General features: G+C 39.0%; 1 protein-coding gene across 2 annotated transcripts in view; it reads right to left on the reverse strand.

Annotated features, from left to right (window-relative positions):
• abca4b (ATP-binding cassette, sub-family A (ABC1), member 4b) overlaps positions 1-26,838 on the reverse strand; it is a 34,892-nt gene that overhangs the window by 4,428 nt on the left and 3,626 nt on the right. The window contains exons 5-42 of one of the 2 annotated variants that reach the window (XM_068341605.1): positions 26,611-26,750; positions 25,914-26,041; positions 25,584-25,781; positions 22,876-22,965; positions 18,650-18,887; positions 18,212-18,351; positions 17,776-17,892; positions 17,435-17,632; positions 15,978-16,183; positions 14,916-15,092; positions 13,490-13,712; positions 12,997-13,218; positions 12,630-12,834; positions 12,445-12,537; positions 11,737-11,940; positions 11,199-11,376; positions 10,943-11,074; positions 10,476-10,615; positions 10,246-10,383; positions 9,764-9,945; positions 9,507-9,612; positions 9,205-9,410; positions 8,431-8,485; positions 8,144-8,194; positions 7,577-7,749; positions 6,447-6,571; positions 6,207-6,305; positions 5,619-5,900; positions 5,422-5,454; positions 5,237-5,342; positions 5,068-5,142; positions 4,725-4,894; positions 3,345-3,522; positions 3,038-3,153; positions 2,752-2,899; positions 920-1,043; positions 550-679; positions 239-359 (exon numbers count right to left, since the gene is read on the reverse strand). In XM_068341605.1, the coding sequence (XP_068197706.1) occupies positions 239-359; positions 550-679; positions 920-1,043; positions 2,752-2,899; positions 3,038-3,153; positions 3,345-3,522; positions 4,725-4,894; positions 5,068-5,142; positions 5,237-5,342; positions 5,422-5,454; positions 5,619-5,900; positions 6,207-6,305; positions 6,447-6,571; positions 7,577-7,749; positions 8,144-8,194; positions 8,431-8,485; positions 9,205-9,410; positions 9,507-9,612; positions 9,764-9,945; positions 10,246-10,383; positions 10,476-10,615; positions 10,943-11,074; positions 11,199-11,376; positions 11,737-11,940; positions 12,445-12,537; positions 12,630-12,834; positions 12,997-13,218; positions 13,490-13,712; positions 14,916-15,092; positions 15,978-16,183; positions 17,435-17,632; positions 17,776-17,892; positions 18,212-18,351; positions 18,650-18,887; positions 22,876-22,965; positions 25,584-25,781; positions 25,914-26,041; positions 26,611-26,750 (5,647 nt within the window). The remainder of the gene's footprint in view (positions 1-238; positions 360-549; positions 680-919; positions 1,044-2,751; positions 2,900-3,037; positions 3,154-3,344; positions 3,523-4,724; positions 4,895-5,067; positions 5,143-5,236; positions 5,343-5,421; positions 5,455-5,618; positions 5,901-6,206; positions 6,306-6,446; positions 6,572-7,576; positions 7,750-8,143; positions 8,195-8,430; positions 8,486-9,204; positions 9,411-9,506; positions 9,613-9,763; positions 9,946-10,245; positions 10,384-10,475; positions 10,616-10,942; positions 11,075-11,198; positions 11,377-11,736; positions 11,941-12,444; positions 12,538-12,629; positions 12,835-12,996; positions 13,219-13,489; positions 13,713-14,915; positions 15,093-15,977; positions 16,184-17,434; positions 17,633-17,775; positions 17,893-18,211; positions 18,352-18,649; positions 18,888-22,875; positions 22,966-25,583; positions 25,782-25,913; positions 26,042-26,610; positions 26,751-26,838) is intronic. The other variant, XM_068341606.1, reaches the window with a different exon arrangement.

The raw sequence follows: 26,838 nt of genomic DNA on the forward strand, positions 1-26,838 counted from the left end.
TACACCTCACCTCTCTTCCTTTTCTGGCTCTTTATTTTAGACTATATTAAAACAGTAGTAATATTGTGTGGTGTATTGTTGTAGGATCTTTACAAACGCCTAATCTAATCTATTCCTTTTACTTCTTTGACATTTCATTAAATATTTTGCTCCTATGAGTATGAATAAAATCAAAATACATCTGAATTTGAAAAATAAGATATTCTGTTGAAGAAGCAGACCTGTGTAATGTAAGTACCTTAGAGAGGTCTCTGATCTGTAGGATGTCAGTCTTGCCGCCTCCATCATAAATTCTCTGCCTTTCTGCTGCCACGTCATCGTCATCATCTTGTGATGAAGTCTGTTTGTAGTCTGATGACCTGCAGATAGCAAGAAAGTAATCTGTGTAGTAACATCTCATGTTACAGAGCTACGCTTTACTGGTTAATAGGCAGGCTATGAGTTCTGACTGTTTGAAAGAGTGTCTCTGGAAAGGTCAAGGCACTGTTGGATTCAAAGAGGCTGTGCTTATAAGCACATGTACTGGTGTGTGTTCAGCCAGTCCCTCACCAGTGATCCAGGAAGAACCGGTACTGGATCAGAAGATTGAGAGCAGAGTAGACAAAGCCTTCCACTGCCATGAAAGCGACATTTTTCCCCACAAAGTCCCATCGGAAAGGGTCCTGAGTGTGCTCCTCACCTGGAAACAGATTAAGTCTGTACTGAAAATGAGCCCTTTGTTTAGTCATTACACAGAAAGTGTTTCACAAGCTAAACAAACGGTGCAATTGGTGACCCATTTTCATACAAATTGATCATTCAGTCACGGGCTCTCTTCACTTCCTAATGAAAAATGATTTGATCAACAGTGTATTCTGCTTTCGACATATAAGTGATGGAAGCTGTGTCAGCTATCGTGAAACAATAATGAAAAACTCACCAAATCGGGCATAAACATCCGTTACAGCCTGGTTCATGGCCATGTCTATCAGTCCTCGTCCCAGACAAAAGTGGGGAAGCACCAACAGGCCTTTCTTTAGCCACTCATTGAACAGCAGCAAAGACTGGTAACACACACACACACACACACACACACACACACACACACACACACACACACACACACACACACACACAGATACACACACACAATGATTCACTTTTTTTTTTAAATATTTTTTTTAATTTTTAATTTTTTTAATTTTAAATGAGCGCAGCATCGATAGATTTTGCAGTACTCACCATTTTATAAAAAATCCACCATTCAATTTCAAATGAAAACACAAACGTTCACTCAAAGCAAAGTGTTCATCACTGTTACATGAAGCTGATTGCAGGTTTTATTCTACGTCAGTGATATCGAGAATCTAGCCATTCATTTCTTCTTTTGACTTGTGTGTAAAGTTGCAACCTGAAATTCAAGTCAGTTAGTTTCGCATACATGAATACAAGTATGCCATTTTTACAACACTTAAGGCTGATGCTGAATTCTGTATCCCCTGATGCATATTTATATTATCTACAACAATATGGTAATAACAGGAGGGCAAAATGTTTAACTGCAAACTCATGGATTGATCAGTGAGAATAAGGTATCACCAATGGTGATACAAATAGAGAGAAGCATCTGGCAAATGGGAACAATTTTCACAGCATCTGTTCCCTTCTCCTCCCACTTCTTCTTCTTTCTTTCATAAACATACTATACCGGATTTGCTTTAACAGCAGATAGACTGACTGTTGGCAGTGTTCCTCTGCGCTTCCCCCTCTCCTGCTCACCTGTGACTCATCTCTTCAGCAGTCCTTCTGCTTCATCTGGCACATACATCCATAATGTGTGTGTCTACCTACTGCATACTCTATCACTGCTGTGATTTAGTCAGAATAGTAATGTTATGTATTTCACTAATTGTACAGAAATTCTAAATGTCTACTGTCTCCAGCTGGTCTCATACTGAACATTCTTTTGGACAAATTCAGTTTTGATTGCCCTTCACCTGTCAGTCTGCTTTCACAGTAGAAAGATTTGTTTTCCTTGAGACGTGTCACACATTGAGAGAGTGTTGAATATCAGTGCCAGCTTTACTGAGATGTAATACATTAGTACGGGTCATCAAAAAGAGCCCAGTTTTCCTTTCTTCTCTAATGATAGACTTAAACAGTTCATTCAAACAGACTCAGTCGTTTAACATTTATCTTAGCAATTAACTTGATAAAGACATAGTCTCGTTATTGACTTATGCTGCATAAATCAAAGTCTGCGTGAGCCCAGAGTTATCTAACAGAGCAGAAAATATGTTATTCACAAATTCTTTGTGTTGAAATCTTTGTGGCAGCCTCTCTGCTGCTAGTATATGCACATGCTTGAAAGTGTGTAAACACAATACAAGACACAATCTTTGCATACTTTAAGCGTAAACCTGTGATCGTAAAGTTGCATCACATAATCTCTCAAGTTGATAGTACCAGAAGAATTTCAGAACAGAAGACAAAGATAGTAATTAGAATTTACAGCATGAATCCCCAAAAACCTCATACTGCCTTGTAAATGTGTTTAGTGTATTCAGCATTTAACTTTTCACTGCTCTACAAATCTGACATCATTCCTTAGGTCATCTGATTTCCATTAAATTATTAATTTATTATTATTATTATTATTATTATTATTATTATTATTATTATTATTATGGTCAAAATGTTGAATTCAGGTGGAATCAAGTAATGCAAATAACAAAAAGACAGTAATTGTATTAGGAATGTTATTGTCCTTACCCGATTATTTTCAAAAAGCTCCAGGATGAAGGTGATGGCACTTGTATTGATGCCTATGAACAGATTAATGCAAGACAGGGATACATATGCAGTACTTGGAATGCTGAATATGTAGGACATGGGATACATCATGGGTGTCACTGACCACCTATGTGAGAGAAAGAGAGAGGGAGAGAGCAGCTTCCATGAATGTGATTTTCTGAGAGCTATCTTCATATATTCCTTGGATGTCACAGTTTTTTTTTAAAACTGATCAATAAATAAATCAAACAAAATAGTCCCTTACCCATATAGCAGCAGCAGCGTTATTAACGCTGGCAGGTTGGTGGGTGATGTGTAACATTTCTTGTCAAATGCCATGAAAATGCCGACTACCATTGCAGTGCTGAGAGAGTAGTTAACCTTGGAAAACAAATAAAGTTTCATATTAAAAAAAAAAAGAACGCACAAATTAGAATAGAAAAAAATATCCATCATTTTTCTGTATGATGATTTTATATCCACTGAAAGGATGAGAAAAGCTTAAAATGTCTTAAATAGTGGAATGTTTGATGAGGATTTTTCTTCAGCGACTCCAGTCTTATCTGACTTACCATGTCCCAGAAGAAATTGGCCACCCAGTACACCAAAGGGCTGACACCACTGACAAACTGCAGGTGCTTCGCCTTCGTCACACGCTCCTGGATGAGGTAGAGAACGAAACTGGCCGGGATGAAGGACATGGCAAAAATAACACAGATCGCCACCACAGCGTCCACTGACGTTGTCAACCTGAAGGAAGACATAGAAAAAGAATGTACAACCTGTTGAAGGACTGTAATGATTCTGTGTAATTTAGTATAGTGTTTCAAAAACAACAGAGATGATGCCACACTAGAAAGAAGACTCACAGGCTAAACTCACACAACATGAATCACAAAGAAAGTAATTTTTTAAGAGAGGCAGAGCAGGAACGTTCTTATGTACTTATTTCTAAGGTTTGTTCAGCTACTGTTATTTTACAGGCTTGGTGTTTTATGTTTTATGTTATATGTTGATAGTAACATACTCTCCATGTTGTGTTTTTCAGTCACCACTGTCTAGCTTTTAGTCTTCTGTTTCCTGCTCAGCTTTCCTTTCCCTTTATGTGTTTGTGTAGATCATCTCATGTCTTTCACACACACACACAAACACACACGCACAGACACACACACACACACGTTTACCCTTAAACTTTTTTTTACCCCCTCAGATGTGTGATCAGCTAGTTGTTTCCAGTTAGACCCAATGAGAGGAGACAGGAGCCACCCAAAATGTATATTATTCGACTCCAAATAGAACCAGAAATATGCTCTAATACATATCTGATGCGTTAAACCCTGGTAGACAAAACATCTTTACAGAAAAGTCGAATCAAGACATGAACGGCTGGATTTCTGATAATGATGTAAAAAAAAAAAAAAATAGACACCACTTTATAAAACAGCGCTGGACACTAAAATAAATTCTGCCTTGACTGAACTTCATGTTTTTTACTGCACAATATATAAATACGTTACTATTCGTATTATTATTTGTATTATTATTATTATTAGTAGTAGTAGTAGTAGTAGTAGTAGTAGTAGTACTAGTAGTAGTAGTAGTAGTAGTAGTAGAAGTAGTATTGTGGGTTACGGGGTTGCTGGAGCCTATCCCAGCTGACTTGCCAAAAAATAGGCGGGGAACACTCCGAGCATGACACCACTGCACTGCGGGGATTATTATTATTATTATGATTATTGTTGCTGTTGTTGTTGTGGTTGTTGTTGATACTATTAATACAAATATATTAAATCATCCTTACAATTGATTTGAAATGGGATTTCCCTTCAGTTTCACACCTCTCCTGCACAAGCTTGTGATTCAAAATCAGATTTATTTAACAATAGGCGCAGTCAAAGGTTTGTGTAAGAAAAAGAAAAACAAATGAAAAGGTCTGTACAGGTCATACTCACACGGTGACCTCAGAAAGCTGCTCTTTGGTGAGGTTCAGAGGGTGATTGATGGCGGTTATTCCGAACTCGACAGGTTTGGCCGATGGTGGGAGGAAGGCTCGAAGAATCGCATTATTAGCCACATTCATGAATGCCACCATGGCGTGCCAGCCTTTGTTGTTATACCATACCTGACAGAAGAGGAGTATTGACATGACTTGCAGGCCTGATCTATAATCTAACCGAATGACCATTAAATGTAAGTGGAAAGGAACACTATTACAGAAAGCACTTAAAGCCATTATCAGCTTTTTTTTTATAATATGGACCTACTTGTAGAACTGAATAGCCAACCCATGCCTACCTTCACATTGAATTCGCTTTCCATGTATCGTAAGAATGGACCAATATCCCTCAGTGCGAGTCCGGAGTAGTAACCCTGTGAAAGAACAATTTGTGGGGGTTTTTTTTTTGTTTTACATAAGCTGACTTGGTGGACATGACCCACTGCTCCAGTGAACAAAGTAAATTACCGCTGTGATATTTAACATTCGTCCAAGTTGGTGGAAAACACTCTGGATGTCTTTGGGGTTTAATTCCAGGATGGGAAGCTGTCCTCCAACCGACAGACCTCCGTATCTGGGTTCAGAGAACATTCACACTCAGTGTCTACCGAGAACAAGATACAGAATTAAAAATAACAAAAATAAATGATTACCTTTGTTCATTAACCCAGTATTTGCTCTTCAAGCTGTGGAATTAAATAAGATTTTCAAAAAGGTTAAAATGCACAGTTATGAGGATTTTTATCTCTTGATGAAACATCAATGACATTTTTTAAAAGTACTTTGAGGACTCTGATACACTTGTATTTGTCTTTTGGATTTATAATTTACAGAGTTTATTCTATCCCACCTGGCTCTGATGACACTGGGGTAGGTTTTAACCAGGAAATCAGAGATGTTCCTGTCCGTCAGGTCCAGCATCACATCTCCTGTGGCCTCCATTCGTTGTCGAGGGGGTAAGCCTCCCGCTCCATCCGGACAAATGGGCATCATGGTGAGCTTCTTACCAGTACTGCATTGGCAGGAAGGAGACGGGTTTCTCCAGCTCCATTCGGGACTCTGTAAGATGTTGCTGACCACAGAGGAGACGACAGGATGCTCCCAGTCTGATGTGCTGTTACTACAGGGTAGTCTGGAAGGACAACAGTGAAGACAAGCATGAACCAGCATGGAAATGGAACATGTATGTAAACACTAACAAGAATAGGTGTGGACATCTGGTCTAGCGGTTGAAAGAATATGAAACAATGATAAAACATGGAAATAATCAACAGGAAAAGCCCTCAGACAATTTATCCATGTACATTTAAGTGATATCTCTAATAGTGTGGGGCTATGCTCATCAGTCAGTGTTCAGTATTACTTAGTACAAATAGTGCATTAGGTTTTTATCAATACAGTTTTAACAGTTTCACAGTAATCCTAATACTGTACTCACCCCAGAGGTTCCCCTTCCATGCAGCGGGTGCCCAGGCCAGGTGTGTGAAGTAAACGCTCTGTGAACAGCTTCATTTTAGGGTCTAATGGTTGCTCATTACTAAGTAAAAGAAGAGAAAATGTAAAGAAAATTAAGGCCACTGGCTAATGAGATAAAAGTAATGTAATCACTGTCTATCAGGCAGATGAAATGATAATGTGATAGACTGTTGCAAAAACAGTCAGTGTCGTGAAATCTGACCTGAAGAAAGTGAACTGTTGTCCATACATCCAGGGTGTCAAAGTAAGACTTGGATACTCTCCAAATGGAGGGACTATCATGGTGAAGATTAGAGCGATCAGGACGAAGCTGGCAGGAAGGACAATCTATACCCACAACACACAAGTACTGGGACCTCATTACTGCTGTAAAAGTACTAATACTACACTGTCTATATTGTATATTCTCTCACATGTGAAAATCTTGCTTTGAAACAGACAGCTAAGTAAATGTGTGCATATGCATAATACAGAAAATGAACCATTAATATATAGCGATGGTCATTAGTGATGTAGAAACATGATTTTACTGTTTATGCGGAGTCCATTGTATTTTATTTCTGAAGATGACATTCACCACCGTTTACAAAAGTGGCATAGTAGCCGATTCTGTATATGAGATACTCCCTTCCTAAAATAGTCAACTGCTCCGAACACATGCTTTGGGGTATAATCATTACTCCATAGGGAAGTCAACAAAGTACTTGTGCAGGAAAATGTGAATATCAAAGGGCACATCTGCTCATTGTGGTTAATTTCTGTGTGAGGGATGGTGAAGCTAGAATGCTACCCTTCAGTCCTATCTTAAAATCATGTTTCCATGGAAACAACAAAAATTTTAGTACAAAAATCAAGTTGTGAAAAGACACATCAACACATCATGGTTCATGTAAAAAAAAAAACACACTTGTATATGATTATGTATATTTTATACTATTATGTATGTAAAAATACCAGACAAATGTATTTACATAATTATTTACTATTACATTGTATGATAAGAAATGCTTTGATTCTATTTGGAGCACTATTCCTGCAGCATAGGAGCTAGACTGGGGTAAGATTTAAAACCAACACAAGCACTTGTTTGTAAAGCAACTAGTAATTAAAGCGCTTAGATGAATGTAATAAAGTGATATATTTTTTAGTACAAGCAGAAAGTGGCATAAAAACACTAAATGTACTTAGTTCTACATTAGAAAACAAGTACTTACACATTTATGGTGTCTCCAACTACAGTACATTTAATAACCAGTGTGACTGTTTTAACTTCCAGACATCATACAATCCAACTGATAAGACTTCTTTTTATTAACAATATCATCTCTCTACCTGTGCCATGAAGTCTTTCTTGCTTCTGATGGAGTGGTAAAACCTCTTCACAAGGAGTGCATAAAACTGCTTCAGGACCAGAGTAGCACCTTTCACCTGCCGGGAACCCTTTCCTGCCTTGCTGTCTGATGCACCATGGGTAATGCCATTACTCTGCATCACACCATTATGTTCTACGATCAACAAGAAAACATACAGAGATTATCTACAAAGGATAAAACATCTGCTAAAGTTACTACTGAGTTAACTCCATTTGTTTGTATATGAGATTGGGGATACAAAATAATGCAAAGAATAAATACACTTCAAGCAGTTTTTTTGCTAGAGAAGAGCAAGCAAGCAGAAATGATCTACTAAATAAACACTTTGGAAACCAACATGTCAATGACTATAAGAGTATTTAGTTTTAATATGTACATCCAAAGGTGATTGTTAGCGTGATTATTGTCAATAGATGTGTCAGTGTTCTAACAAAGAAAATACATATTTATGTCATGATACTTCACAGGGCCGAAGATCCAGATAATAAAAAAACTTAAAATATCACAATTCTCTCATGTCTCTGACCTTCATTGTCAATATTGTTGTAATTTTTTCTTCGCTGTAATATCCACTGCTCTAGAGGTGGGGGTGAACGCATGACACACAAAACACACACAGAGACTAGTAGGTTATAACAGACAAAGTAGAAATGAAACACTTGACAAGTCATGACGATGGAATTAAGATAACGGATAAAGGGAGATGATGACGGGGAATCACAACAGCGACAACACAATATTGAATGACTAAATAACGGCTCAGAAACCAATCGCAGGAAAAAGACCACGTGGTGAATCAGCCGGGGTACTTACCAGGAGTAGTGTCTTTATTTGCTGCTTCTCCATCTGCAGTTACCTTTATGAAAATCTGAAATGAAATGAAATTGTCCATAAACACTCATCCTGATTTGGAAGTTATATATAAGTTGTTCATTTATTGCAGCCGGTGTCAGCCAGAAGATAGGCTGACATGGAAAAGGATGATACGCTGTGGCGACCCCGAACCGGACAAGCCGAAAGGCAAAGAAGAAGATACAAGTTGTCAATTTGGGTTAGGTTTTTCCAGTATTTATGGAATCTCTTGTTAAAAATTATGAATAGTAGTTGGATGTAGACATATGAAATATAACCATAAATAAATACATGTTTTTCTTTCCTCCAGGACAGCAGTCCAAATTATTATGTATGGCTCCAAAATACTCTAAGGAAATGTATTTATTTATTTATTTACGTGTCCTTTTAATGCCTTTGTTATTGAACACTGTGAGTAGAGAGATGACTAGAGAAGTGAAGCAGTAAGTAGTCATCAACTAGAATCAAACCATGACATTCTTTATCAATTGGAAAATACTAATGAACTGTAACTGTAGCAGCAAATTCTTTTTATTTAATGAAAACAAGCCTTTATGTATCAGAAACAGAACTGTCTGCTATGATGAAAAGGATATGTGAGTTATTTTCATACGTTTTTTCACTGTGATGTAACCTTTCTTAACCTAATATGGGTGATTTCGTTGTCGATACACACAAGTATAATTATTGTTCGGTGTAAATGCAAACACATTTATACGTTTTGTTGATGTCTACCTCCTCTAGTGATGTATCGGAGATCCCGAAGCTGCTGAGCCCCATGTCAGAAAGTGTTTCCTCCAACTCCCTGAACAAACTGGCATATGCTCGATGCTTGAAGCCCTTATTGGGAAGCAGATAGGTCAGCTCCTGGCCTATCATCTCAATGAGTTTGGCTTCAGGGACGTGGTGGTGGATGAGGCTGGTGATGCTCTCAATGTCCCCTGGAAGAGTGACAGGAAACCATCAACTGCGATGGTCTCTAAGGAGAAACAGCTCAGGAGCGCGGAAACCACAGTCAAAAATTCAAATACACTAACCATCCATAACTCTGTCTAAATGCTGCGAGTGGTTTTGAGACTGATCTTTGTATCTGGTACAGATGGAGCAGGAACAGGAGCAGTCGGAAGCGCAGTCGCAGTCATTCTACAGGAAAAATCAAAGACAGAAACATTTTTAACAACTCAGAAAGTCCTGGCAGGAAAATATAAGATTCTGACTGAATGAACAGGCAGCAGAGAAAATGAACATCATGATACGAGTCTCAGGTTGATTTGGTGGAAAACGTCAACCTTACCTCCTTCTTCCTGAGATCCTTCATCCGGCGTACCAGTGTCAAATAGAAGCCAACTCCAAAGCAGTTCTTTAGAAAGAGGGGGGACCCACAGCAATGCAGCTGTCCTTTGGAAATGATGGCGATGCGGTCGCTCAGCAGGTCGGCTTCATCCATATGATGGGTGGATAGGATTACTGTCCGGCCTACATAACAGGAAAACTTACTTTTAATTGGTATTTCGTCTGAATTTAAGGAACATTTCTGCACATTCTGGATAAACAAAGAAAAAGTTTGAATAACTTTCAATAGTCATTGCCAGCAGGTTATTAATTTCCTGACTACAGAGTGTTGCTTTTGTTGTTGCCTTGTTGCTGAATTTTTCCGTTTGATCAGTTCACTACTTAATTCCAGCGCCTCGAGGGGACCGGAAAGGCGCTCCTAACATTTTTTAATTGTAGATTATGTACAATATGGAGCTAAAAGTAATAAATGGGACATTTTACCAGCTCGGTATTTCAGAAGGAGGTCCCAAATGGATCTCCTAGAATAGGGGTCCACTCCAGATGTGGGTTCATCCAAAATCACAACCTTTGATCCTCCAACAAATGCCATAGCAACTGACAGTTTCCTCTGCATACCACCTGTGGGGTACGTATGAGTGGGGAAACAGATTAAGAAACTTTATTAAATTCATTCTTCCCTCTATCATTAACACAAAAAACAAGTCGTCCACCTGACAGGTTCTGAGATTCATCATGTCTTTTATGAGGTAGTCCAAGGTCCAAAAGCATCTCCTCAACCTCTTTCTCCGCCTCCGCCTGAGTCCGACCCTTCAGCAGTGAGTAGAACAGGATGTGCTCCTCCACAGTGAGACTGGAACAAAAACAGGAGCGCACTTAGAAGGAAGCATTGAAGCAGCCTGTCAAATAGTTTTTCTGTCAGCTTCTTCCGACTGTTTTTTAAAAGCGGTGAAAGTCAAGATGCCAAAACCAAATTGGTTTTCGGCAAGTGCTGCCAAAGCTAACGTTTTAATTTTTGGATTGATTTTTAAGTCTGCTCATAACTAAAGACATTATAAACTTTTGAAGTTCAACATTTTTCATGTAACTAAAATAATTTCAATTTGTTCTTCAGCAAAAATTAGTCCCAACTAATCTTGATCTTTTTTTTTTCTTCTGAAAACATTGTCATGCAGCTCACTGTTTGAAGAGGATGTTGTACTGAGGGCACATCCCCATAGATAAGCGGATGAGGTCAATGTCTGTCCGAATGTCTCTTCCATAAATGAAGGCAGTCCCGGACGTAGGAGGGTACAGACCAGTCAGGATGGACCTGAAGAATAAACGGTAGACATGAGATGTGTTCTAGGATCTCATTGGGCAATGAAAATATCATCTCTGTAAAAAAAAAGTTAAAAGAATTAAAGAAAATCAGAACAGATCTTATTTCAGCTTACATAGTAGTCGTTTTTCCAGCCCCGTTGTGGCCCAAGAAAGACGTGATCTGGCCCTCATAAAAATTGATGTTGAGGCAGTTGACTGCTGGACGAGAGCTTCCATCAAACACCTTCACCAGGTCCTGAATCTGGACTCCCATCTCCAAGCCCCGCGGGTCGGCCTCAAAGAGTAGCTGACCTGCATAAAAAGATGGATCTAAATTCAGAGTTATGACTGACACAAGAGGAAATACATTTACAGTATATGATCATACCTTACGCAAAAAATAAATAAATTCAAAGTCAAAATCAACACCGATATGAGGATTTGGCATAACTAGAATATCACATTGCATTCTCAGTTTTTTTTTCCTTTCAGCTGGTTTCAAACTTAGCTTTAAAGATCTTTTCATGTTGCATCCTAACAAATGTAACTTAGAAACTCCTTTTTACTTTGGGATATTAAATCCACTATTTGTCTTTACTGCATTGACTGTAGAATTTTTTTATATTTCTTTTTTTTTTAATTTTGGCTTCACTTCTGGATTCATGTCTTCACCTTCAGTCCCTGAGTCGTGACGCTCCTCCTCCTGGTTTGGAGTTTCTTCTTGTCTCAGCAGCTCCTTCTCTCGCTCCAGTCGATCCCTCTTACTTTGATGTTTGCAGATCTTTCTGCTGGCCGAACCGTTGCAGGTGTACGTCTCCGGTGTGCACATGCTCTCCACATCCTTCTGCACATTTTCCGGTTCTGGTCTCTCAAGATCTGAAGACAACATATTGAGGATGTGCCCTTTAGTCATCTCTGTAGGAAGGTGTATCAAATTTAGATGATTTCATTAAATTTGTTACATTATAATATGCTAATATAACATGATAATGTTCCAGATTAGATATAAGGTCTGCAGAATGAGTCATGAGACCATTTCAAACATTTTTTTGATATTTCTTATGAAAAGTTTCAAGGAAATATTTTCTTAATCTAAGCATTATGTTGGGTGCTTGGATTACTCATGTTTAGAAGAGCCTTGTTTCAGAGCAAAAAAACCACTTCTGTCTCCAGTAGTGAATGAAATTGAAAGGGTCTGTACAGTGCTACCACAATCACAATCTTTTGCAGGCTTTTCAAGCTTTTTTCGTTTTTGAAAAAAAACATTCTATGTCAAAAAACAAAGAAGGCTTTGAGCTCTTGCATTTAAGCTGTACGAACTAAACACTGGTTACCAGGCTACTACTGAGTGGCAGAGATTTTAGAGTCAGTGATACTAACCTTGGTCAGCCTCTTCTGTATGTGATGCTTCAGGACTTTGCCAATATGAGGGCTGCAATGGGAAGTAAAATGGACGACCAATGCCATACTGTCCTGAGAGGATGAGATTTATCATTGCTGTCAGTGCAGTCAACTAGTTATGTATATAAAAAGGTAAATACTATACAGGAGATAATAAACCCAACCTGGGAAGACATTATCCAGATACCAGGCCAGGATAGCATAAAGTACAGCATCAAGTATCATCATGAGGATGGAGGTGAGGAATGAATAGGTGTCCTTCTCTAACGGGCTGGTCTGGATGTTGTCCCACTGCAGACCCAAACCTTGCTCCTCATACCGTGACAAGTACTCTGTCCCAAAGCCAAAGGCCACTTGCGACAATAAACTCTAGAGATGGAGAGGGATTTTAGTTTGAGCAGTCACAAGATTTTCAATTTTTGGTCTTAAAAAAAATAAAATTATATATATATATATATATATATATATATATATATATATGCGTATATGTATGCCTTTTTGTTTATTTCTAACATTTGAAATGACACATACAGCAGCCAGCTTCATGTTCTTGGTAATGCGGTCTTGCCAGGCAAAACAGAGGATGTGCGGCAAGTAGAGGGTGAAGTAGATGATGCCGCTGCAGGCTGCTGCCAGGTTGGCTTTGTTGAAGAACACACTCATCAGGAAACACTGCATGATGGTGGCAACAGTGAAAGTTAGAAGGAAAAAGAAGACGAGGACAGAGTTGCTGTAATTCAGCACCTTTCCACCCTGAAAAAGAAGAAGAAACATAGTTGCAAATTAGATCAATTTTCACTTCCTCAACAATAAAGCTTTTGACTGAATTAGCACAAATGACACTCCCATTAATCGCGACCCGCGAAAAGGGAAAAGCAGTATGGAAAAAAGAATGAATGAAACTTGCATTAATAAACTATTTTAAAATCTGCCACCAGAGGGCACCATTACATTCAATAAAACAAAATAAAACGACCCCAGTCAATTATCATGGCCTTCAATTCCATTCTCCCTGGCATCTCACCATTATGATGGAGGTGAGCAGCGCTGTGCTCACAGTCATCATGATGAGGCTGTCAATGAAGTACGTGTACCAGATGACTCCATGGTTAACCCCCATTGCTTTGAGAGTCTCCTTAAGGCGCAGTTCTTTCTCCAGTACAATGCTCTTCACCATCATGGACACAGAATAGACCCATGCCAGTACCATGAATAGTGGGAAGCAGCGGTTCAGTGTGATCATGAAGCTGAAAAAGATGAGAGGAGAGAGGGTGGGGAGGAGGACCAGAGTAAAGTAAACACGGATGTGACTCCTGAATTGTTTCATTAGCTGTTGGCTCTATATAAATTCTGATTAGTATTAATATTTATATTTATATTAACCTTCTATTTAATATTCCTGTTTTAGTCAAACAGTGAGGATCTTAAAGAAGCCAACTAATGGCTATTTAAACATTTTTAGACTTTAGTGTCACCCAGTGGCAAAATCAAAGGCAACATCTCATGTATACCACTTTACACTCTACATTTGCCTGGAAAGTCAATCTGTATACAATCATGAACAGCTTATCAACAATGCATATTTATTCACAAAAAAATGTGAAGCCAGAATCTCTGTAATAACGTTAAAAAATTAAATAAATTTTTTAAAAAAGTAATAGTGGGCGGCAGTGGCTCAGTGGTAGAGCGCTCCTGCCCAAAAACACCCAACTGACTAACATACTAGAGTGTGCATTCTTAATTTCCCTTCTAGGATCATAACAGTATAAAATAAAATAAAATAAAATAAAATAAAATAAAATAAAATAAAATAAAATAAAATAAAATAAAATAAAAAATAAAATTCTACAAAGCAAAGTACTCACTCTGGCTAACTGTGTACGACCAGTAGGTATAGTAAAGTAGTGGATCAGTGAATAAATCCCTTCATTTAAGTGTCCATTCATGCACAAAAAAAGCAGAAATGTTCCTCAACAAATTGTAGATAAAAGTTATGAATGACTATTCAAGAAAAATTGTGTTCATCTCTTTATGGGATCAATAAATGTATCAGGATCGATGATATATTTAACACTACAGGTTTAATAATCATCATTGTAAGAATATAGGTATAGAAAGTTAAGTTGTACTATTTATATGTGGTTGATTATTTAATAAAATTCAAGGTTAATCTGTACCTCTGTTGATGTTTTTATAAAATGTTACCTAAATTACATCAATGCAGGAATTTTTCATATCCAATGTTCACGCAGATAAATTCTCTTTTCTTATTGGCTGCTTAACAGTCATTCTCATCCATGTGATAGGTAAATGTCATAAATAAATATTGATGACTTTTGCCAGTAATAATTCAGAGTTGTCTATGTTAAACAGTCATGGAGTGAATATTTGGATAACTCATCCATCACGCAAAGGGTCTGCTGCTACATGAAGGGCTGGGTTTTGCTCACAGATCATCCACATAGCACGGATACGGCATCTGCTGAACATAGACGCCGAGTGGCCAGTCGTTGCCCGTGTGAAGCTTAATGATCCCATGTTCGATCATATCCTGCAGGTAAGCGAAGCCTCCCCAAATGTAACGCTGGTCCTCCATGGGGTCGGCTCTGGGGCCAGGGTCCCAATATCTGATAGAGGAGGTAGAGCAACAGTGGTGTTAAGATCATCAGTCATGCAAAAATTCTAATAATTTATTTTGCTTTGTTTGTTGAAAAATCCCTTCGAAAGTGTTGATTCCAAACCTGTATTAAACCTCCATACAGCCAATGTCGTCACAGCCACACAAACCACACATGCACTGCTTTTACTTAAGTGGATAAGTACGAGACAAAGCCTTCTTACAATCTGATTATTTGATTGTGTGGAGGCCAGAGTCTCGCTGTGCCCATTACACTCCACTGGTGTGACGCAAACACCAAAAAGCACTAGTTCATCACGTGGCTAATGGTTTACTGATTGTTTATGAAAGAGATCAAACTGAAAAGTGCTTGTGCATGCTTCAGGTGGAAGGATGAAGGGCCATCGTGTTAAAAAGGAACCACTGAGAGGAAATACATTTAAGACAGCTTGAAAGTCTTATTTTCCCCTCTGATTAATGTGACAAATCCATATAAATTGCCTTATTAATTCTGACAGCGACATGAAAAATTTAAGAATGTTAAGTTGTCAGGGTGATTTGATGGTCTGAATATTTTTGAATAGATCTCACGGTAGATGTGTGGCAGGTTAATTGCAATTAAATGTACTGGAAAGTACTGATGTTTAGACTTGTTCTGCTCTAAAAAAAAGGAATAATATTAACTTTTTAATATTGTGAACAGTTCACAAAGATAAATAGGAAAATATATAAAGCATGCCTCCTACACAGAATATTGTTTTTCTGCTATTTCTCTCATTTTTACTTGTAAAACACTGATGCTAGAGGAATTAAAACCTGCCTGGAAGAAAGACATACAATTTACAGATTAATACAACTTGTATTATTATTATTTTTCAACACAGCTGCTACCAACCGGTCCTTGATCTTGTTGGTGCGCTCCACTGCGTCGATATCCATGCGGATCTTGTACTTGACATGAGGTGGTAAACTGTTTGTCCAGGGATACATGTCTATGAAGACAACACCAGCCCAAAACTTGTTCTCCTCCAGCAGGTACAGCGCCTGATGGCTCATCTGGGACTCATCTGTGTAAGCCACAAACTTGTCCAGATTGATGCACTATAAGAGAAGAGATGTTTCATGTTGAGGAGATGGTCTTTGTTGGTGGTGTTTTGCTGTGAACTTTTCCCTCTTATCTTTCACTAAGTAGATCTAATGACTAGATAAAACCTGAGGGACATTAAACAATTTGCAGCAGCATACGTAAACATGCACATGCATGCATGGAAGATATACAAAAACATAACATGCACCTATACTAAGAAGCATTTGCGATGTGGAGTTCACGATTATCACTTTCTCGTAAACACGCACACTTTTTCTATGAAAAACATAGAATTGGCTTGTGAAGCTCCCATTTTACACATACACACATAAACACAAACACAAACTGTCCCTACACACACACACACCCCTGTGTACACCGTGTCTAATACGCCCATTGATTTTACTGTAGAATACCCTGAGAGCGCTCAAACAAAAAAAAAAACACTTCCCATTACTTTTTACAGCTGCATGCATTTTCAGCACAATGCTGTTCACTCAGAGATGGGCTGAGAGGAAAGACCCTCACTGATGCACATGTACCAGTGGGTCCTCAGTGTGAGAAAGATACCCCTCACAGTGTGAGAGGTCCTCATGCTAGATGCAACAGTCACCCTACAGCTCAATGCTAGCTGACAGCTATATCTAATTGGCTAAACTGCCAGGGTTTGTTTGTGGGCCTTTGAGGGGTCTCAACACTGAGCACTGAAACAAAGGGGAGCCGGAGACGCCTGCACTGATAGGGCTCTCCATACCACAACCCCTGCCCCCTTTAAATCTCATGGGGAGGGGGGAATAGATAAAGGATAGATGGAGTGATTTGCCCCTCTTTTATATCACAAAAGCAAGGGTCTGTTTCAATGCAAGGCCATTCACGGAAACAGCATATGACCCAATGGGGGGTGACTCATTCCCACCTACTCTCCACTTTATCACCAGCTCCACAATGGAAGCTAAAGAAGGGGGTGACAGGAGACTTGTTCTCTCCACCTTTCAGCCTACTGGATGGGAGAGTGTCTATATGGCCGTGCTAAGTGGTCTATTCTGTTTCAAAAAAGGCCTGGCTGCAATCTCTTGGGACCAGAACAGGAAGACTGATGCACCTGTCTGGACAACTGAGACTCCAGCCTCAACGCCTCGTTCTAGAAAACGTGTGACTTTCATCAAAATTGTGATTGGATCGAAGAGAAAAATAGAGAAACATGAGAAAATAAGAACAAGGGGATACACAGGCGATGGACAGACCGACCAACTTGTGTTTCTCACCTCTCCGTACTGGTTGAACATACGTATGAGCTGGTCTGCGATATTAAAAATGTTTCTCCAGTCAAAGTTGGGCATTCCTGGCTCCCTCCATTCCTCCAGACCATTGTACAGGAAGTTCAGAATGTCCTTCGTGGTGAAATTAGTGTCAGCCAGGCTGATGTCCATGAAGTTCATCACTGTCGGGTTTCTCAGGGTGTCCTGTAGGGATTGAGACAACATTATGTTTGCTTTACGTAATATAATTAACTCATTGTGTGCACACAGGGAATAAAACCCCGTGTTCTACAAAGGTGTGTGTGTGTGTGTGTGTATGTGTGTGTGTGTGTGTGTAGTATTCCTACTCTGATCATGTTCATCTGGACGCTGTTGTGGAAGAAAGCCCATAGCTGTGGTCCCAGCTCCTCCCAGGCCTTGGCCATATTCTTTAATCTCTCCAACTGCTCAAAAGTTGTGTTAGCCTGTAGATACACACACACACACACATACACACACACACAGGCAATGATTCGAATTTCAAATTAGCGCAGCATTGATAGATATTAAGAATAAAACTCCTCTTGAAATGGAGGTTTGTGTTCTGTTTGTGCTGCTGGATTAGATACGACAAACTGAAAACACACATTCAAATTACAGGTGGGAGTTCAGACACATATAAACAAATGCAGAGTAGAGGGAGAAATGAAGGAGAGAGAGAAGTGAGTGAGACAGAAAGAGAGAGAGAGAGGGAGAGAGAGAGAGAGAGGGGTGAGGGGTCGAGCTGCATGTGGTCTCTCTTACGCTTTTTAATATCTTGTGGACGGCAGGAGAGTCGGGAGTGTACAGGATTTTTCCCATCACCAGGGGCTTGACCGAATTCCACACAATTTTTGTAACAGGGTTGGACTCCAGAGTTTGCATCAGTGAGTTACAGAAGGGAGCTATGGGAAGAATTCCAAATAAAGGACAAAGTAAAAGACAGAAAATAATACGAACGAGAACAAGACCTGACACATCAGACTCTGAAAATGAATTCTTATCCCTATCAAACATGGGGGCCAATAGCAGTAATAATTTTCTCTGACTAATGAAATAATATGAGATCCACATTTAATAAGTATTAGTTATCATCAGTAAAAGGTAATCTACACTCATTTTCTATATTTAACTGCCAAAACAAGGTAAACTATGTTCCGTGTTATATCTGCATACTACTTACATGCCCAGTCTATCACTCACTTGCAGAATCGTCGTAGACATAGTTGTGGCTCTTGGTGCCGTTGACCCCCAGAAATACCTTGTAGTTGTTGTCCTCATACCAATTGAACGACAGGACTCTGGAGCCACCCCCCTCTGGGTACCCACAGAAGAGGCTTGAGACACTGGACATCAGCTGGGTGAACGATGAGGGACCCCCGGCACGAAACAAGGAGGAAACAGCAGTCAGCAGTTCCTGCGAGCTCTCCTTTTCCATCAGCTGTAACAACGATGTAGAAAGAAATCAAGGGTCAATGCAGACGGCTTTCATGACCAAAAGACCACACTGCATTTATTGTAGGTTTCCACCTTAAACTCTGTCACATGGATGATAGGTACAGGGAATCTTAGTCTGCAAGTTTTAAAACTTACAAACTAAATAGAAAAATCACCAGCCTGCCGGCATGATGGAAGCTATCTATTTATCCACCCGTCCAACCATCCATCCATCCATTCAACCGCTTATCCGGGCCCAGGTCTCTGGGGCAACAGCCTGAGCAGAGATACCCATACTTCCCTCACCCCAGACACCTCATCAAGCTCTTCCAGGGTGATCCTGAGTAGTTCCAAGTCCAGTTGAAGGACATAGTCTCTCCAGCCTGTCCTAGGTCTTCCTTGAGGTGCGCTCCTGGTAGGACAGGCCTGGAACACCTCCCTAGGAAGATATCCAGGAGGTATCCGAAACAGATGCCCGAACCATCTCAGCTGGCTCCACTCAATATGGAGGAGCAGCGATTCTACTCCGAGTTCCCCCTTGTATGAGAAGCATTCCCCGTGGACTCCCCAATGTCCTGGTAGACCCCCTTTTTGCTGGGTTCTACGAGGTTGACTACGTTCACCACTTTAATTTAACATGTTAGGATATTAAAATCAACAAACTGGCATTAACCACAAAGAGCATATCATCATCTGGTGGACATGTATGACTTCACCACATTTCATGAAAATTTGTCCAATAACGATGGAAATAGTTCAGTCTGGATTTAAGAGGTCCAGTAACTGACTGGTAAAAATAATCATATTAAACACCAGGAATCTCAAACATTGCATCGTTCCATGTTGTCCTTCATTGACTTTGACTTTGTGAGGAAGAGCTTTCATTAAACACTTTTATTGATTTCACATTGACTATATCCAGTTCCGGGAAAGAGATCGCTGAATTTTGGACAGGATCCAGGCAGCTTTCTATTACATTGCAAAAACCCTTTGTGGAGCCATAGGGATGCTTCATGCCTTAGCATAGTAATAAACTTCAAGAACCTGTTGAACTGAACCGAGGATCCAGATGAACGAATGGATCCAAGATTGTTTTCCACTTTCTTTAACATTGCAGAAATTCTTTTTCTGTCATTTTTCATAACTATTAACATAATTGAGATGAGAAGGGGGAGGATGTGGGCCACAAAATTAAAAAAAAAACCAAAACAGACAAGTAAGATTGTTCAGCCTTATTGCAATGAGTGATGCACACTGACAAAAATAGTATTCACTATTCATTTATCATATTAGAATGACTTGACTGATGTCTAATACATATTGAAAACCCTCAGAAGTATCTAGACTGATCGTCAGTCTAACTCATACATATTCTCTGAATCATGTGCGGTCATCAATATTGCCACCCAGAGCCAAATATCACTCAACTTCCAACAGGATGAATGAATGTTTCTTCATGTGTAATTCGTTAGCCTTGAACTGTTTGACCTTTTGTTGGACAATATCTACAAGACAGGGATATTTATGTCATTCATAGTAGGAATTCCATCGTATAAATAATTGATAGAGAACAGTAATTTGAAAGATAAGCAAACATGCTCCGATCAAATGATAAGAATAGTCAGGTGGTGACTAAATATCCTCCTATTGACAGAACAAAAATAATTTCACTCTGGGGCATTTCTCCACCATACGCACTTCCTGTCTCAAAAGTAAAGAGCAAGCTGCCAATAATTTGAGTTTTATATGTGAGTCATTGCTAACACATTGCTCCAAAGGAGTAACAACACTGAAGATCCTAAATTGACATTACTCATTTAAATTTCCAGATCATATCACATTTTGCCAGGGATGTAGCTCAATGGTAGAGCGTATGCTTTGCATGTATGCTGCCCCAGGTTCAATCCCGTCATCTACAGCCCTATGGGGCCACAAACCAGTGTTACATTTAAGCCGGTCCCAGAGGGTAGTTGCAGAGCGTACAAGCTTTACCAATCAAATATGAGAGTTAATCTAAAACGGAAAAAGGATGACAAGCTGTGGCAATTCGGGACAAGCCGAAAGGAAGTTTTATCAAGGATCAGATTGTAAGTGGCGATCCCCCTAAACACCCTAACTGTAAAAGGATTGTTCATTACTTTTTAACGTCCCCTCCAGAAAGAAAATATGTAAAAACATTCCTGTACACATGCACACATGCATACATGCATGCCACACACACTTGATATATTCAATTTTTCCACCCTCTGCTTATTTATCAATTCACACAACCACAAAAACACACACACTGCATTGATAGGAAGGAGAGGTGGGGCATGAGAGCCTTTGGCTCGCCTTTCTGTCACCACAGTTGTATGACGGTCCCACCTACAGGATGTGTCACATCAATGGAATGTCCCCCCCTAGCCCCCTCACTGCTGTCTCCCACACCCAGGCCAAGGTGGTGATGGGATACACCACCCCCATGGGACAAACAGAGAACGTGCAGAAACACACAACGCACAGTCGCTCTCTTCTGTTGTTTCTAATAATTTATGACTAGAACAGGATTAGAGCATGATGTGTCCGGAGGAGCTGCGTCACTCTCTCGTAATGTAGCTATATTCATTTCCCATTTCTATTGTGTAATTATTATTTATCACATTATTTACATGATTATTATTCTATTGTTTGCTTGTTTAATACCAAACATCAACAAACCTGTTCCTTCAAACATAAAATAAGTTTTTACATATAAAGTAGGATCTAGATAGATTCCCATGAATAATCCATTCAGCAATAGCCTGTAATTTGTTTGTTAAGAGTGATTGATTTATCAGATTTAAATGAGGCTGTGATGATCCTTCCATTTTTAAATAATAAACAGATTTTTTTGTAATTCACTTATTTGGTCTTTACTTTATTAGAAAATGGGGATTAACGCCCATTGTCACATTCCACAGTCAGAGAGGACTGTGGAATGTCATCTCTGACTGTGTTATCTCCACAGTCAGAGATGACATTCCACAAAAAAATCAACACAAAAAAAAAGTTGATTTTTTTTGTGTTAAGTTTATTATCACTGAACACGAAATCAACATATTCTGACAATTAAGAGAATGGATAAATTGCTTGAAATGCCTCAAATGGGTAGTTTTAATTATTTCATTGATGATCAGATGATCAGTTTCAGCTCTGAATTGAAAGTTTCAGAAAAATGACTTCATGTATGCTTGTAGTGTATCGGTGTCTACATCTCTCCTTCAGACAGGCACTAAACTCCAAATTGCTCCTGATCATCAGCCTGGCAATTATTGTGTGTGATAGTTTGCTACTCTCTCACTCTTTATGTGTGTATGTGTGCGAGTCTGTGTCTGTGTGTGCGTGTGTGTGTGTGTGTGTGTGTGTGTGTGTGTGCGTGCACGTGCGTGTGTGTGTGTCCACGGGGTGCATGCTAGCGTGTAGCACTTAAAGGATTACAATCAATTCCATCTAAAGACTCCATCTGTTGATGAATATCATCTAATATGATGTGATGATGATGATGATGATATGATGATGATGATGATGATGATGATGATGATGATCATCATCATCATCATCATCATCATCATCATCATCATCATCATATCATCATCATCATCATCATCATAACATAACATAAATAGATTATTCTTATGCAGCAAATATCTTGCATCAAAGTGAAACGCATTTTAAACTCCTTGGTTTGAAGTGAGAACTTATTCCTCTACAGCAGCTGTCCTACTGTAGATTGTGATTTGTTTGTACTTATACTCTACAGCTGTACATGAACATGCCATTAGAGATTCAGTCTGTGCAAAATGAGCACCCTGCATTGTTGAGCCATCACTCAGTCTCCTCCTCTGTGAGTGATTCTCAGGGAGAGCAGGGAGCAGCGGAAGAGGCAAGCTTCCTGCAGGACTAAAAATACCAAGGCTACCGATTCTGTATGAGCAACAGAGGAGAGGAGCAGGAGACTTTGAGGCACTTACAACTTGGATCTTCTCTGACATCTTCTTGAGAACCTGTCCCCAGTAGTGCAGGTCAATGCCGTCAGAGGTGCTGTCCATAACCTGAGGCATCTGTGGAGGCAAAGCCACATGATGCATCAGTCAGGAGAAAAATATGTGTGCAAGTGAATTCCAAATTGAGGTGAATGCAGAGGAAGAAAGGAAACACCCTATGCTCCTTATTGCAGAGTGTAATTTAACAGTTACAACTACAGTGAAATCATTTCCTGTGATAGACTCCTTCTGAGAAATAGAAAGACTTTTTTGACCCAACTTTTATGAGCAGCAGAACAAAACAAACGCTGGGTAAAAGCACATCACAGTTTCCATTTGGTCTCACAATGTTACAATTTAGGCCTCTACTCATGGAGGAACTGGACCATTCATCAATCTTTCAATATACAGCATAAACCCGTCAACATAATTCCACCAAGCATCAGTCAGTGACTTTATGTACCATTAGCAGTAGCCAACTGTTCAGGGCAGAGTGATGAGGGTTATGGAAAAGACAAACACATGTGATATCCTTCCACTCACATTCCTCGCTCTTGCATTTAAGTGAATGAAGGAAGGAGGGTGTAGGCGCAGGGAAAAGAGAGAAAGCAAGAGAATAGGAAAGGACGGTTGTTGAGAGGTGGATGGAAGCCAGGAGGGTGTTCGAAGGAAAATTGTTAGAAGGTACAGGTTATTGTGGTAATGGGTTTAAACCTATGATTATTTTTTTATTTTATTTTTTTTATTATTATTATTATTATTATTATTATTATTATTATTAATATTATTATTATTGTCTGAAGCTCATTGGGCCTTCAAAGGCTCTGGAATAGTATCATCTTTAGCAGACCAAGATGGTTGGGAATATATTTTAAAAAGGTTAAATCACTTTCTTTTGGGCACAAATCAGAGTTTAGCTAGGTGAAAGAGTATGTGATGACAATTGGGCTGTTAGTCCAAAGCCTTATCATACCGTATTCAACAATTGTCCTCAGTTTAAATGAGGTTATATATTTAATTAAAAATAATGGTGCTGAGACATTTTAGTTTCTGGAGCTTTTGATTCCATTTCAAACTATTTTCTCACACATGTTTTTTCTATTTATTTTATGAAGTGTTAGAGTTAAAGTGCAATCATTTTGAAAATAATTTCTTGTTAAATTAACAGAATTTTAAACAGCTTACACCATACTTTTACATTTAATATATTTTAAATGGTATTCGGCATGATTCAGGGTACAGTCTCTCATGAGCTGAAAAGTATACACAGATGTAAACAATGAATTTCTGAATATGTAAGAAGAAACATTGAAAACATAGAGAAACAAAAGATTGTCTACCGACTTTTGCATAAAAATGAGAGAAGTAAAGCCTTTACACTCTGGTTGTCTAGCAACAGAGAGGCCGTTGTGCTGCTACGCTGACTGACCTGCACATGTTGATAATGTATTTATACGTGACGCAGCCTCACGTCTTACAGAAAACCTCACAAGCTGTATATGTAGTCCAGGTAAGCCCATTACAGAAACAGGTCAAGAGGGATAATGCCATGCCAACCAGCTGAGCTAGTCACCTGACTCACTCAGGCTGAACCCAAACTCACTGACAGAAACAAGTGCAGAGTGCCAAGAAAATACACGTTTCAATGTGTTTACTACTAGTATTTCGGTTATTCTTTAAAGCATGAAGGGCGACTACTGAACAGACATATTGAAATAAATTTAAAAAACCTTTTTTTGTCTCTTGTTAAAATGATCATCTTTGAATCAAGGTAATTCTGCTTTCTTCCCTAAATATCCAGATAACCAGGCTTGAAACAGTGTCCAAGTTCTATTCCAGTAGCCATAATAAAGCCAGTTACTGAGTGACACCTGAAAGCCAAACTTACTCCAGAGACCTCACATGCACTCCTGACATCACTACCAGCTCTACTGAGAACAATAACTACCAGTGTTCACTGCAAAAGTCATTATTCAGAACTCAAAAAGACAAAAATACACCTGCAACCATGAGAAAGCACATCAACCCACAACAGCTTCAATCGTTAGGGTCAGCAAGCAGAAACCATCAAAGTGTCAACTTAGTTAATGCAGGTAGATGCCCATCATGACATATATGGTCCCAGATATGCTTTTCAGTATTGCTTTGGGAATGAAAAATTAAGCCTTATTGTTTTGAGTTGTTTATAAAGCTTTCTGAGTTCAGGAGGGCAGGGGGAAATCAGAGAAGGACATGACTGTATGTTGAACTTGATTGCTCTACCTTCTAATCAAAGTGCTTAGAATAAGCAGTATTGAAAACCTATCTTCATCCTTTTACATGGAATGATGGACAAAGTGAGACAGAAATCACACTAATCATGTCATTAATTGGCTGACTATGAATTGGCAGTTCTGTGAAATGAGATAGGATTTTCTAGTGAAAATAATGATGGACATAAAAATTAACATCAGTGGAAGAAAATTGTTTTGCAAAATAACAACACTAATGAAACCTACATAAAGGGTGACAAAAGCAAGTAAAAATACTATCTTTTCCTTTTTGGTCCTTTCTGAAAATATTGCTTTTTGTTTCGTGATTATATCTCATCAAGTTTCAGAGATGTGTACCTAAAAAGGTATAAAAGGGAAAATTTGTCCTTGACCTATTTTTCCAAGGTACAATACATCACCGCTTCACAGGACGTAAAAACTCACCAGTTTGAAGATTTTGAAGAAGTCCAGGTCGGCATAGAGGATGTCCTCTATCTTCTGCAGCTTCTGTTGGCTCAGGGCACACATGGCATTGCGGACACCATGGAGACCCATGCGACTGGGGAAGATGATGAAACGCTCCAGCAGGGCCTGGCTGCATGCTATATCCTTCAGCTGCAGGTCTGGGATACCAAAAGCAAACTGGAGAACACAAAAGCAACACATCTGAAGCTAGAATAATGGAGATATTGTAGGATATATATCAAAGAATCATCTTGTAAACTCTCAAGGCACTACTCTACATCCTTTTCAATGCATCATTCCAATCTGCACCTGTTCCAGTCGTATTTTTGCATTGGCAAGTTGGTAAACTATGGATTCTGAGAGGGCAGCATCCCGTAAAAGATAGGCAGTGAAAACCTCATCATCCTTCAGAACATCACTGATCTTCAGACCACGTCCTGAAATAAAAGAAACAAAATGTTAAAAACATTAACTGGAGCAGTGCTGAGCACAGAGGAAATGATTGGCAGGGAGAGGAGAGGATGTGATGCCTCAGGGAAAATCAAATGAGGAAGAGGATATACTTCATATGCCTGTTCCTGCTACCAGGTTGAGAGAATTTTATGGAAGAAATAAGAATGTCAGAATAATGATTTCAGGTCTGTTTGTGATCAGTCCTAAGAGCCTAATACAGGAGCATCTTGCTTGGGTATTTATTTTAAATTTATATACCACAGATTTCCCTTATTTCAGTTCTAGGATGAACGGACGGACAGAAGAAAGACAGATAGATAGATAGATAGATAGATAGATAGATAGATAGATAGATAGATAGATAGATAGATAGATAGATAGATAGATAGATAGATAGATAGATAGATAGATAGATAGATAGATAGATAGATAGATAGATAGATAGATAGATAGATAGATAGATAGATAGATAGATAGATAGATAGATAGATGAAATCTTGTCCTTTGGTTATTGACCCAAAGCTCACGACCATATGTGACCTTTGTTCTTTACCTCTCAGCACAGATGGGTTCCTGCGTAACGTGTCCATGAAGTTTGAGAAGGTAGACACATCATGCCAGAGATGGCCAAACTGCTGAACATCCGTTTCACTGAATAAAAGCTTCTGAACATCAACATAGAATTGTGCCAAACTAGAAAAACCAAACAGACAAACAATTATCCCAACTTATGTAATACTTCATATTAAATAGAATGATCGACAGTTTTCAAATATGAATA

The sequence above is a fragment of the Antennarius striatus genome, chromosome 18 (assembly GCF_040054535.1).
Source record: "Antennarius striatus isolate MH-2024 chromosome 18, ASM4005453v1, whole genome shotgun sequence".
NCBI classification, from domain to species: Eukaryota; Metazoa; Chordata; class Actinopteri; order Lophiiformes; family Antennariidae; genus Antennarius; species Antennarius striatus.